This window comes from Callorhinus ursinus, unplaced genomic scaffold, assembly GCF_003265705.2.
Source record: "Callorhinus ursinus isolate GAN/ISIS: 27379988/994484 unplaced genomic scaffold, GSC_fseal_2.0 scaffold8, whole genome shotgun sequence".
Classification (NCBI taxonomy): Eukaryota; Metazoa; Chordata; class Mammalia; order Carnivora; family Otariidae; genus Callorhinus; species Callorhinus ursinus.
This window is the reverse complement of record NW_027397070.1, coordinates 60,468,531-60,482,677: the sequence shown is the minus strand read 5'-3', so window position 1 is coordinate 60,482,677 and position 14,147 is coordinate 60,468,531. Positions and strand designations below refer to the sequence as shown.

Below are 14,147 nucleotides of genomic sequence, written 5' to 3'. Positions count from 1 at the left end.
AGATGGGTGGATGAGTGGATGGATAGATGGATGAGTAGATGGATGGATGGGTGACTAGGGCAGATGGATGGATGAGTGGATGGATGAATACATGAATGGATGGGCAGATGGATGGATAGGTGATGGATGACAGATAAGTGGACAGATGGTTAGATGGATGGAGGGACAGATGGATGGGTGACTTGGGTAGATGGATGAATAGATGAGTAGGTAAATGGATAGATGGGCAACATCAGTGAGTCAGCAGTCTAATATTTCTTCCTTTCCTTATGGAAGAGAAATTGACTTAATGGATATAGAGGTGCTTTGACAAGAGAGGTGCTCTGTGAGTGTCCCTGTGGTGACATTTTTGGGTCTCTGGGTTTCTCTTAGCAGCCTCACCAGCTACTCACTGTGTGGGAATGGGATTTATGAGGCTGCTTCAAATCCATGTGCAGAGGGGCATCTGGGTGCCTCAGTTGGTTAAACGTCCAACTCTTGATCTCAGCTCAGGTCTTGATCCCAGGGTCATGAGTTCAAGTCCCACGTGGGGCTCCGTGCTGGGTGGGTGGCCTAAATAAAAAAAAAAAAAAATCCATGTGCAGAGTCCAGCAGGCTTGCAGTTTTCAAGATCACTAATGTCCTTCCTCTTGCCTGCATCAACTTGCTGATTTCTGCTGAGCGGGTTTTCTGGGGCATGGCTTTGCCACAGGAAGCATGGCTGCTGAAGCTGTTCTGCCTGACTGAAGCAAGTTTTCTGGAGTCTACATGAGCTCATCACTGTGCACTTTTTCTTGCTTTCTTGGGCATTCTCCTTATCTCTTTGTTGCTCTCATAGGCTAAAGTGGTCAGTTTAATTCATTAGCCGAATTATTGAAGTGAAAGTTTTCAAATGTGTATGTTTAAGTTGTGTCTCCTTAGAAACAGGACAGTTGGATATCCAGTTGGCAATTCTTCAGAGTTTGTCCTGACGCACCCCAGAAATGCTGAGATTTCAATCACTTCTGGTTTGTTCCTGTCACAGTCAGTGCTGTGACTAGCAGTTAATCATTATTTGATGAGGCCAGGGTGGGCCCTTTGGTCAGGACTACCTTCACCTACTCCCTGAACTCTCCAGGCCATTGCCAGCTTCTCTCTTGGTTGGTGTTGGGCAGAGGCAGCCATGATTTGATTTAACTTCATTTATGACAACTCTAAACTGGGCTGAGAAAATTATAGCTCTGAGGAATATTTTTTTTTTGAGGGTGTAGAAACCTGGCTTTATCAATTGTGAAAGAAGATAAGATAAATAATGCTAAATAATTCAGAGTCTCTTCATAATTAATTTTGTATTCATTTTCCCTGAGTATTGGGAGAGACAGAAACCATGACATTCCAATCTCACTTTTTATGAACACGGAAGAAAAAAAAATTCTTTGATGTACAAATTCATGGAAAACCAATACTTGTAAAATAATAAAAACCGGAGGCCACAGAGCAGACCTCCGGTAGGAATAAGACATTTAAAAGGGCAACACAGGCAACTACTCAGTTGCCACCTCTTAAACTAAGGCTGTGTCCTGAGGCAAGGTCATTACTGAAGTCTCCCCAGGAATGGGAGTTTAGGGGCTTTGCTATTGAGATTAACAAAAGGACAGACCCTCCCCACCCACCCCCACCCCCGCCACTACCACCACCAGCTTTTCCCCACGCCCACCCTGGAGCTACCACATTTGCCTAAACAAGGCCCTAATTGTTGGACTTGGCGTATTTTCTGGATGCCAAATACCTGGAAGGCTTTTGAGCCTTTTTCTCCACAGCAGGATGGACAGTTTCAGTAAAAGGCCTTATTACTACAGAAAACCATCGTTGGCATGTTTGATGCAGTTGAATCCATAATGATTTGGCTTCCTTTGTTATCTCGATTTGTTTTCTGCTGGTAGAAGAGCCTCCTTTAATCACGGAGTGTTGACAGAAGAGCATGAAGGGTTGTTTACCGTCTGCCCCTCCCATTTGTAATTAGTCTGCCCCAAAGTGCCTTTTAAAGAAAGCAAAAGTTCGTTTTTCTCTTCCTCCCCGATTGTTAGACAGAATTATGTCTTGCACATAGTCACATTTTGAGTTACTCTTGGTGAAATACAATTGACTTCCACATAAAAGCAAGAATGACTATGTTTGCCATCAAGTAGGAGGCCAGTACAGCCTTTCCCCATCCACTGTCTGAGGCCAGTTAATAAAAACAAGCCTAGCATCCGGCCACAGAGCCCTGCATGTCCCAGTTACACAGACGACATTAGTAAACTGCATGGAACTTAGTAAAAGCTTCAAAAGACTGAACGAGAACCCTTCTTTTCTTCCCATGGTTCAACAAAAACCAAAACCTCATTTTACAAGCAAAGCCAGGTCTTTGATTTTCATATAGTTTCTCTGAAATCCAGAAATTTGGATGAAGTAGCATTAAGGCCAAGCCAAAACTTAACCAAAGCAGCCGTCACCTTGCCAAGGACACTTATAACCTCCCCGTGTCCCAGCATGACACGTGGGCCTCTCCTGCTCAGCCCAAGGGGAGGCGCCTGTGGATTCTTCACCTCGGGCTCCTCCTCAGAGCCAAGGATCGTGGGCTGCTATTTCAGATGCCAGAGAAAACACAGAGCATGCTTCTGTTTCATACCTGCACACAGTCATAAGAGGGAACATGCATTACCCTTGTTAGTGGACCAAAGAGAAGAATTTAAATGAGACATTACGTAGTCAAATATGTGGCTTTGGTGTAAAACTGCAAATGTGAATACTCGTTGACTAGGAAAGGTAAAATGGCCTCGCTCGTGTACTAATGGCCACCAATACTTTTTCAGGGCCCACAGCCTGTCACCTACAGATCACCAAGCAGCTTTCTACCTGGCTCTGCAGCTTGCCATCTCCAGACAGGTCAGTTTCTCTCATGTTCCCTAAACTTGGTGCACGCTCTGTCTCCATGCAATTCCTTCAGCGCCTCTGTGTGAGGCAGTAGCTTGTCTTCTCTCATTCACCTGAGACGGACCTGGAGCCGGGGTCTCTTCTGAGGGGATGGTGACTCCTCCCAGCACGGCCACCAGCGTTTTGGTCAGTTTGAGCCTCTGCTGGGAAGATACCGGTATCCCAGGTTCTGCTTTAGGAGATTAAGTCCACAGATCTGGAGGGTTCAGAGGGCAGCATGGGATGCAGCACATGGCATATGCCCGGAGCCCAGGAGTCCCCAAAGAGCCTTTGTCCCTTGCTGGCGGGCCCAGTGCTGAGCTGCATGGTAGGGAATGAGCCCCCAGTTGTCATAAGGAAGATGCCAGCAGGCAGGGGCAAGAGGTACCCGCTTCCTTTATAACATGTAGAAGATAGGGACCATCTCTCCTTCAAATACGGGACTCAGCAGCATTCTCCTTGCTGGAGAGGCAAGCTCTGCTGGCCTTCATCTTCCCAATGGCAGCTTCCAGAAGCTGCCTTTGCCATTCTCATCCCCTTCCAGCTGCTCGGAGGCTCTGGCCGCATGCCTGCCTGACCACCAGGTGCAAGACACTGGTGGTAACCCCAGCACAGTCCTGAGTGCTGACTGGAGGTGAAGCAAAGATCAGCCCCTGAGACATGCCATTCCCCGGGCAGGCCCGGGCTGTAGGTCTGTCTCTGACTCCCCGCAGGCCTGGGAATGGCGTGGAGGAGTGACTTCCAGTGGTGACCCGGGGCCTGAGGAAACCAAGATGCATCCTCTGTACAGGCCCTGTGGCCTGGCATGGTGGGGCTCACAGCTGGACCAACGGGGAGCTGCTGCTGCAACAGCTCTGCACTGGTCCCCCCTCCCCGGGAGCTTCTCTCACCTTCTTCGCAAAGCCTTCTTCGTGCGGCGGCCTGCCCTTCTTCCTCCTGCTCAGCTCTCCTGTTCAGGATCTGTCTTCCTCCCTAGACTTTAGGTTCCACGAGGGCAGAGGCTCTTGTCCATCATCCTCATCGCTTTACCCCGGCAGCTGGAACACTGCCCGACAGGTGTTAGGCATTGGGTAATGCTCGTTCAACGAAGGAACTAGCTCGGAATTCCTTCAAGTCAGCTAGCCCTTGAGGAGGGCTGGTCACCCCTGCAAATCAACACCATGAGTATACCTGCCTCTCCACCCTCCTTGTAGCAGCAGGCTGAGTGCCGTTCGTTCACAGAGTGGGTGGTTGCCCCGAGGAGAGGATAAGTGAATGGGGCCTTATGGGTGCTGCCACCATCTTGGTGGGCCCACAGCATAAGGCCTACACTCTGTGGGACTGTGTCCCTGCTGGGCCGGGGCCGGGGCCCTCTTACCTTCAGAACCAGTGCCGTTTGAGCAGGAGAGGACAGGAGCGGAAGCAGAAGATCTAGTGCCACTCTTGTCCCAGTCACTCAAAAGCTAGATGGAAATGCTCAAGCCTGTCACCCCCCGGGACTCGGCTTCCTCCCTATAAAGGAAGGGCTGGGCTGGACGAACCCTCTGCCGGCTGTGACCCCCCTGATGCTGTGGCTCAGTGGCAGAAAGCCTCCGTAGCCAGCAGTTAGAACTTAAATCCGTCAAAAATAGGATTTCAGAGAGGAAAACGAATAGGTTTGGGAAGTCGTGGCTTCTTGCTAACAGAGTGAGGTCCCTGACGGCTGAGAAGAGGTAGGAGAGCAGAGGACAGATCCAACGTGGGGACTGGGTTTGGGGGCTGGAGACAGGAAGGAGTCCCTGGGGTGGCTGTGTAAGAATGCTCCGAGCTCTATTTCGAAATCCAGCGTCAGGTTCTAATTCTTCCTGGTCACTGTTGAACCTGCATGGCGTCTTGGGATCCATCATGTATGCATTTTATCAACCCTGGTGCCTGGATGATTTTGAAGAAAGTCTTGAACAGCTCTTGCATTTTAAAGGTTAAGGTTGTCTCTGGTCCTGTTTGAATTTGGATACATCTGTCTTGTATGTGGCATTGCAATTTGTTTCTTGGATGGCATTATTTTGGGTTGTAGTTTGGAAAGGTGTGGGGTTTTGTTTGTTTGTTTGCATATTTCCTTGATGTCTAATGGAGTGTCCGGGACGAAGGAACTTTGGAGAGACTCACAGGTGTCTGATCGTTTGGAAAGCTCTGTTTACGGTTTTGTAACTTACTGTGTACTTTGGTTCGGTAGTACCTTAAACAATGAGAACAGTTCAGCTCAGGCAGTTTAATTCCACTAAGAACCTCTGGCAAGTTGCATGTGTCTCCATTGAGAGTGAAAGTATCTTGGGCACAATCAAGAGTGCATCAGTTTTGTGGAAAAGAGAAATTGTGTTTTAGGGAGAAACAAAAGATTTGGTATTGGCAGTCTTACAGAGAGAAGCAGAGCCTCTTGCATCACTCCGTGGGTCACACTATCGCTTGAAGAGGACATCTGTTTGCATGTCTGTGGTTAATATCCTGGGGCTATCACAAAGATTAGGATCTGAATGTGGCACAGGGTGAAATGACTTTTGATATTTACAGAGAATCAGTTAGTTATTGAAGTGGTAGCTTCTCTCATGTGTGCGTGCGCACACACACACACACGCACATGCGCGTTTTAAAATTCTTTTTGATTTTGTTTTAAACCAGATCCCAGAGGCTCTGGGGTACGTCCGCCAAGCTCTTCAACTTCAAGGTGATGACGCCAACTCCCTGCACCTCCTTGCCCTCTTACTCTCTGCACAAAAGCATTACCACGATGCTCTGAATATCATTGACATGGCCCTCAGTGAATATCCGGAGAATTTTATGTAAGTGCTCCTACTCAGAAAGCTACTCACTTTTACTCCTCCCCCTTCCTTCATTCTGCTTTAAGTCCTGCACAGATATCCTGAGGATAAAGAGTACAAACTTGCCTTATTCTTGTTTTTGCATGATATTTGGAAACAAACATAGCCTGTCGGGTCACCCTTATTAAGTTAAAAATACCTTATCGCGTCTTTCCCAATGTGTACCCTTGGTGCACACTAAAGATGGATTTTAGATGGATGGTGGATGAACATTTTTACTGTAATAGTTTTACATTTTTAAATGTACATTAGAAAAAAAATATACCTGCGTATCAAAGTGTGATTTGACAGAAATTATTGGTCAGAGGGAGACGACAGGTGTTTTTAAATGAGTTGTCTTAAAGTCAATTCGAAGAAAAACATTTTCCTATTTTGTTGGCGACTTCCACCAAGGTACCTGACCTCTTTGTGCCTTGGTTCGTTCTCTAGGAACTAAAACTCCTTAAATAAATCAGTTCATCTCTGTGCCTAAGAATTGCCCTTATAAGCTGCCATAGGCATGAAAGCTTATCTTCCCAACATTCCTCCAAATCCCTGAATCCAGGCCTGTCGGGGAGGCTTTGGGAGAAGGACATTGTCATGTGGGCGTCTCAGTTCCCATTTTATTCGCAGTGGAGTAGCCTGGTAACCAGGACACAGTGGCCAGAAACAGTAAACACTGTGCAGGCTGACAGCTTCTAATTGTCTAAGTGGCAGGGTCCGAGGTGGCGCGGGGGCGGTGTGGGGCGGGGGGCGGGGAGGGGAAGGATGGAGTGTGGGCAGGGGTTCAGAACAGCTCTCTTCACTTTGGGAAATCAGCGCCTTTGGCTTTATTTCTCTGCCTCATCACCTCACTGTTTTTAATCAGTGTGTTTCAGCAGCTCTCCTTAGAAGATTGGTTCACCCATTTCCATTACAAACATTTCTTTGTCTTCAAATGAAAAGGGCACTTCTGTTCTCCCCATCGAGAAGATTCTCATTATCATCCAGGAAACCTCTGACTAGAGATTTCTTTTGTCGGTTCAGCTATTTGTGCCAAGTGCATTAAAGAGCTTTGCTGCATGTTTTACTTCGTGCAGCCTCACACTTGCTCTGTTACACACCGAGTGTACTTCTGGGTTTCATCCAAAGCTGGTAAGCCCGTGGAATCTTCAAGCAGTCAAAGCACTTTACAGAGGACTCGGTCCTTTACCCATCAGCAAAGTACCTGATGCAATTGAATTCTGTTTCTCTCATCAATATTTATAAAGCAGCATTCCCTGCCTCCTACCCCTAACACCTTCATTAGACCTTAGATTCTAGCGTGTGTCTCCTGTGTAGACAGCCTGGGGTGTCATCGTAGAGGAGGGCTTATTAAACTAATAGCCACGCCACGCAGTGAGCAGTAAACAGTGGTGGCTAATATGGTAATGCTTCCAAGTGACAGCAGCTGACAGTCTTTTCAAGTAGAATAAGTAAGGAACAGCAGTAGAGATATTTGAGGAATGCGAGCCTGTTATTTTAATGTTAAGCTGTAAGCTCAAAAAAAGCAAAGCATATGGCAGCAGGTCTGAGAGCAGCCGATGACTTGTTTGCTTTTTAAATATTTGTATTTCTTCCTATGTGATGGGAAACTTCTTCCCAAGAATACTTTATTAAAAGTTGGGGCCAGATGTAGTTGGTGGATCCCGTGGTTTCTTTCCAAACCCGGGGTAAAACATTTCAACACCAACCTAAACAAGATGATGTGGGCACCTGTCCCGAATGTTGAGCAGTCGTATCTGTTTGTTTGTGACAGGCTTGTCTCCCGCAGAACCAGAGACTCTCGGAAGCCTGGGAGTGCCTGTTTCTTGCGTCCCATCAGCCAGACGCAGATTGAGGACATGGCTAATGTTTCCTCCATACCTGCCAGATGGAGGGGAGGGCCCTTGCCACAGTCGGGCTGAGGCCTGTTTAACTGTTGGGTAGTTCAACTGTTGAACAGAGAATTGATTTAGCTGGCCTGATGCCGAGAATCATAGACCCATTGGTTCCTGTTAGGTTCCCTCAAGGGAACTTTTATCATTTCCTGGTGACAGTGAGGATAATACTTGAGAGACCGGCTGCCCCTCCAAGGACATTGAGCTGTCTGAGCTAGAGCATCTAAGGCATTTATAATGGTAATCACTCAGTAGTTGGTAGGAATTCATATTATCAGGATGACTAGTACTTCTCCAGTGTTCTCAAATGCGATATTTTAAATCCTTTAAAATTGTTGTTATTAGATATTGAGCAAAAGCCAAAGGATACTTATTAAATATATTTAAAATAATAATACGACTAACACATACACCCGCTTCTTAGTTTAAGAAAAAGAAGACTAATATTGCCTATGAATTTCCCATGTGCCCCCGTGTCTCCTATCCCCTTAACCTCTCTAACATCTCCGAACATTAACCACATCGTGAATTCTAGGCGGGGCATTCCCTTGTGTTTCTATACCATAGATGTTCGCACTCCCAACTAATAAAAATTTCTAGTTTTGATTATTTAAGAATTTTTAATGGAATTGTGCTGAATATATCCTTACACTGCTTGCTTTTGTTGCTTAACATTACTAGGTTCCGGAGGTTCATCCTTATTGCACGCAGCAGCAATGTATTCCTTTACACCGATACATGGTATTTTATTATATAAATATACCACGGTGTGTTTTTCCAGGCTGTTGGAAATGGATATACGGGTTGTTTGCAGTCTTCAGCTGTTAGGAGCAGAGCTGCTGTAGATATTCCTGTACGGGTCTCCTGGCATACAGGTGCACGTACTTCTGTGGGTATTACCTGGGAGTGAGATTGTTGGGTCATATATGTGCCTCTTCCGTTTTGCCACATAATTCCAAACTGTTTTCCAAAGGGGCTGTGCCGCTTTGCACGCCCAGCGGCAGTGCCCAAGAGCCCGTGGGCTTGCACGCACCAACACCCCGCCCCCGTGTTTCAGACTTATTTTTGGCCACGTGATTGCTGGTTAATGGAGTTAGGTTGTGAGTTTAAGTGGCATGATGAGGTTGAACACCTTTGTCTCTCTATATTGGCCATTCAGCTTTCCTGTTCTGTGAAGCACAGGGAGAAGTCTTTCCTCTTTGCCAATTGGGTTGACTTTTTCATGCCAACTCGTAAAATTTCTTTATATATTTTGGTTACAAGGCCCTTTGTTGGTTATATGTGTTGCAAAAATCATCTCCTCACCTGTGACTTGTTTTCTGATGAACAGAAGTTCTTATTTTTAAAGTAGTTGCATTTATCAACCATTTCCTTCATGGATTGTACTTTCTGCATCTAGTTTAAGAAACCTTCCCTTCCCTTCTCCAGGGTCATAAAGACAGTCTCCTAAGTTATATTCTAAGAGCTCTTTTGTGTTACCTTTCACACGTACAAGGGTCCATCTGGAAATGATTGTTTGATGTCTGTATGGTGGGAAGGATTCAGTGTAGTGTTCCCCCACGTGGATACCCAGTTGTCCCAGCATCGTGTACTGGAAAGATCCCTTCCCTGTTGCTCCTCGTGCTACTTTTGTCTTAAATCAGATGCCCATATGTGGGGGGGGGGGGGGGGAGAGGGACGATTTCTGACCTTTCTACTTGGTTCTTTCAGTCAGTGTGCCATCTATGTGTGATTGCCACTTTCTGCATTCCTACAACTTTATTATATGTGAGGTAGGTCCCTCCCTGTATCTTGCTCCGAAAGAGTGTTGTGGCTATTTCAGGCCTTTGAGCTTGCGTATAAATTTTTGAATCAAGTTTGTCAAGTTCAACAACAACAAAAACATCTATCGGAATGACATTTAATCTAATAGCTCAGCTTGGGGAGAATTCTGTATTTGTGACAGTGAGTCTTCTAATCCATGGCCATTACATCTAATTATTTAGGTCTTTAAAAAATACTTTTTAATGAAGTTTTACAATTTTTCTTATTAAATATTTTGCCCATTTTTTACTGGATTTATTCCTAGTTACCTGAAAAAAATTTCCATTTGTATACACTATATGTATACAGTCTTTTTTTCTTTATCAAATTTACTATCTACTTGTTGCTAGTGTTTAGAAAGGCAGCTGAATTTTGTACATTCTTGACTCAACAACTCAGCTAAACTTGTGTAATTCTATATAGATTTATATAGATTTATATATATATAATATATAAGTGAATGGGGCCTTATGGGTGCTGCCATGTGGACTTTCTATACAAGACTTTTATCTGAAATAATTAAAATTTAGTTTCTTTATCCCTAATCCTTCAACTTTTTAAAACTGGCCTTACTGGACTAGGTTAGGACCTTCAATATAGCTAAATAAAATTCTTTCAGTGTTTTACCATTAAGAATTATGTTTGTTTATAGTTTTGTTTATAGATACTATTTAAGAAGTTAAGGAAATTTCCTTCTTCCTGGTTTGCTAAGAGTTGATCTTTTTTAAATCATGAATTGATACTGAATTTTATCAAATGCTTTTTCTATATTTGTTGAGATAATTGTATGGTTTTGCTCCTTTAACCTGTGAATGTTATATTGATTGATATTTTTAAATGTTAAATTAACCTTGCATTCCTGGAATAAGCCCAACTTGATGATGACATGTTAGCTTTTTTTAGTGGATTCAGTTTACTAATTTTTTAGGAACATTTGTATTTGTTCCTGTGTGAAATAGCTTGCAATTTTCCTTTCTCATTGTATACTTGTCAGGTTTTGGCATCAAGATTGGGCCAGCCTCATAAAATGAGTTGGAGTAGTTCTTTTGTGTGTGTTTTAGAATCGTTTGTGTAAGATTGGAATTATTTGTTTCTAGAATAATAAGTTTCGGTAGAATTTGCCTGTAAAACCATCTGGCACTGGTCTTTTTTCTATGGAAAGACTTCTTAGGCTTTTACAAAAATGATTATAGGATATTCAGGTTTTCTGCTTCTTTTATTAAGCTATGTATAACATAGAAGCTAAAATATATATAATATATGTATATATCTTAAGTGTTTGTCCATTTCATCTAAATGTTAAATTTTATTGGCATGGAGCTGTTTATGTTTTTTAATTATCTGTTTATTGTCATACAGCACCTGCAGTTAAGTCTTTTTCATTCCTAATATTGCTTAATGTGCCTTCTTTTTGATTTTCTTGAACAGTTTTGCCAGAAGTTTGTCTGTTACAATGATCTTTTCAAAGAACCAGCTTTTTTATGGTCTCAACTGTGTATTTACTTTCTCTTTCATGAATTTCTGTTCTTATTTCTAACATTTCCTTTCTTCTATTTTCTTTGAGTTCATTCTGTTTTACCTGGTTTTCCTTCTTAATCTCTCAAGTAGGTGCTTAGTTCATTAATTTTTTTGTCTTTCTTATTTTCTGACATAAACATTTAAGACATAATTCCCCACCAAGTGCTGCTTTAGTTGTAGACCACGGTTTCAACATCTGAAATTTTTATCATCATTTTGTTCTAAATCATTTTAAATTTCCATTCTTCTTCTTTGACTCCTTAGTTATTTTAGAACTGTGTTTTCTAATTGTCAAATATATGGGTTTTTTCCACTTATCTTTTGTTAATGGGCTTTTAACAAACTTCATTGAACTGTGCTCGGAGAGACTGTCATCTATATGAACTTGAAATGTTGAGACTTGTTTTATGGCCCACCATGTGGTCACATCTTATGAATCCTCCATGTGTGCTTGAAAAGAATGCTTTCTGCATCTGGGGGTACATTTTTATACATCTTGTTAGATTAAGCTATTAGTTCTGCTATTCAGATCTTCTTTATTCATACTGATGGTTTTTGTTTGCTTAATTGGTCAATTATTGAGCTGAGATATGTGGAGATCTACCACTGGGATGGTAGATTGTCCTATTTCACCACATAGTCATAGCAATGTTTGCTTTATATAGTTTAAAGCTCTGCTCTTAGGTGCATATAAATTTAGAATTGCTATGTCTTCCTGGTAGATTCAACCCTGTATCATTATGTAATAAGTTACATAATTCATTTTGCCTCAGAATCTAGTTTAGATGCTATCCACACGCATCCACAACACTCATCTACATTTGTGTGTCCAAATACAGGTACACATATGCAGTGTGTGTGTGTGGACGTGTTTGCGCATGTATGCTTGGAGTATCTTTCTTCATTCTCCTACCTTGAACTTTTTATATTCTTATGTTTTAGATTCACTCTTGTGCTCATTATATACAGCTGATTTTTTTTTTTTTAACTCAAACTGACAGTCTTATCTGGAACATTTAGTTCATTTCCACTTACTGTAAATACTGGTACATTTGTGTTAGTATCTCCTACTTCTTCTGTGCTTTCTCTTTGTCCTGCCCTTTCTTTCATAGGCTATTCTCTCTCTTCCTACCTTCTTTTAGGTTAGTTATGTTTTTGTTACATGTTTTTTTCTTACTGATTTGGAAACGGAATGTTCTGTTTTGGTTGTTGTTTAGTGATTATCCTAGAAATTTTAGTGAGGGTCTGTTGCTGGCACAATTTCTCAGTTTGTGTCTGAAAATACATTGGCTTTACTCTCAAAAGAGGTTTTCCAACTGGATATGTAATTCTAAGCTCACATTTCTCACAGCGCAAATGATCTTACTCCTCTTGTAGTTGTTGAGAAGTCAACTGTTTGTTTAATTTTGGATCATTTTAATGTCATCTGTCTTTTCTCCCTGGCTGCTTCCAATTGACGTCATTGCGGGTGCTATACGTTCTTACCGTGAAACAGCTCAGAGTGGCTCCGGCTCGGTCAGAGTCACTGGGCTATCGTAAACTACGGGTTGGTATTGTTTGTACTGTTTATCATTTCTAGAAAATTCTCAGCCATTATTTCTTCACATCCTCCTTCTCTTAACAGATAGCATAGAGTTGGGTCTTGCTTTTTTTTTTTTTTTTTTTTAAGTAGGCTCTACGCTCAGCGTGGAGCCCAGTGCAGGGCTTGAACTCACGACCCTGAGATCAAGACCTGAGCTGAGATCAAGAGTCAAACGCTTAACCAACTGAGCCACCCAGGTCTTATTTTTTTATTTAGTCTGATAATTCCTGCCTTTTGTCTTAAGTGTTTAGTCCCTTCACATTTAATGTAAGTAATGGTATGGTTGGATTTATGTCTGCAATTTCTCTATGTGCCATGTCTTATTTTGTTCCTTCTGAACTGCCTTCTTTTTCTGTTGAAAAATTATTTTTGTGAAAACCCTTTAACTATTAAATACCTAAACAAAGGAGTGAGAAATCACTTGCTGATGATGTATTAAATGTCTTTAACACATTGCAAGTTTTCCCCAAAATAAAATCTAACAATGCATTTTTATATTGAAGAGTGTTTGTAAATTCAGGTAGATTCACTATCTACTGTACTTGGTAGAGGAGCATTGATATTTCTTCTTTTGCAATACAGCTTTGCAAAAATTTCCAAGTTGATGACTACATTTTACTTGGTGTTTTCCTCATTGGCCCAAGAAGGTAGAAGTAGGTGCCAGGTGATATTTGGAACAGTTGTCTCTCCTGAGGACAGTGGGGCAGTCTGTCAGCCAGTGCTTTGATCAGCCCCTCATAGACTTTGTGTTTCTGCCATGGGGATTCATTTTTAGATAAAATATTGGGATGAGAGCTGACAATTTGTTGCTTTTTGTCTTGGGAAAATATATCAGAGAGTATCATATGTACAGTGGCATCTGAGAACGGTAGTGTGACTAGAATGTTTTATTCTAATTCAGCAAGCCTTACAGAGGCCACGAAGGGCAGCAACCACCAGGTTTAGTCTCTTGCCCTGAGCCAAACTGTGGTTGCACAACTTTGCTAATTACAGATTTTTAATTGATTTGAATTTTAATCTTTCTTATTTATATCATCAAATGTTACATGAAGCACAAGGTGGTAATTTTTGGAGCCTCTCAAGGATACAAATCCAAGTGGCATCATTGAGGTTTTTCGACAACTCTTTTAGATATGTTTTCTGACCCCTCACTTTTGATACATGAGGAGGTACTGAAACAAGTCCTTGGACACCTGGCCAGGAGACCACCATCTCCTCTGAACACTTCTGTGTATGATCTTCTACTCTCGTACCTGCGAGAGCAGATCCTGTCATGCAGATCCTGTCACGTGATCACATTTCTTTTTACGCCAACGGGAACTATGGAAAGAAGTAAACATATATAACATTTATTCATTCACTCATTTAGCAGTAATAATCACTAGCATTTATATACCACCTTGGTAGAGGCAACTCTTGTTAGCACTTAACACATTCTTTTTTAAGTGGGTTCCACGCTGGCCCCAGTTCGGGGCTTGAACTCACGACTCTGAGATCAAGACCTGAGCTGAGATCAAGAGTTAGATGCTTAACTGACTGAGCCACCCAGGCGCCCCCGCAATTAACACATTTTAAACTACTTTAATCATCATGAGAACCACGGTAGATAATATTATCATC

General features: G+C 42.5%; 1 protein-coding gene across 10 annotated transcripts in view; it reads left to right on the top strand.

Moving 5' to 3' along the window:
- Nucleotides 1-14,147, top strand: part of TTC7B (tetratricopeptide repeat domain 7B) — a 248,922-nt gene that overhangs the window by 151,035 nt on the left and 83,740 nt on the right. For 9 of the 10 annotated variants that reach the window (XM_073895744.1, XM_025869471.2, XM_073895746.1 and 6 more), the window contains 2 exons: nucleotides 2,814-2,886; nucleotides 5,548-5,708. The exons of the other annotated variant lie outside the window; for it this stretch is intronic. In XM_073895744.1, the coding sequence (XP_073751845.1) occupies nucleotides 2,814-2,886; nucleotides 5,548-5,708 (234 nt within the window). The remainder of the gene's footprint in view (nucleotides 1-2,813; nucleotides 2,887-5,547; nucleotides 5,709-14,147) is intronic. 10 annotated transcript variants of the gene reach the window in all.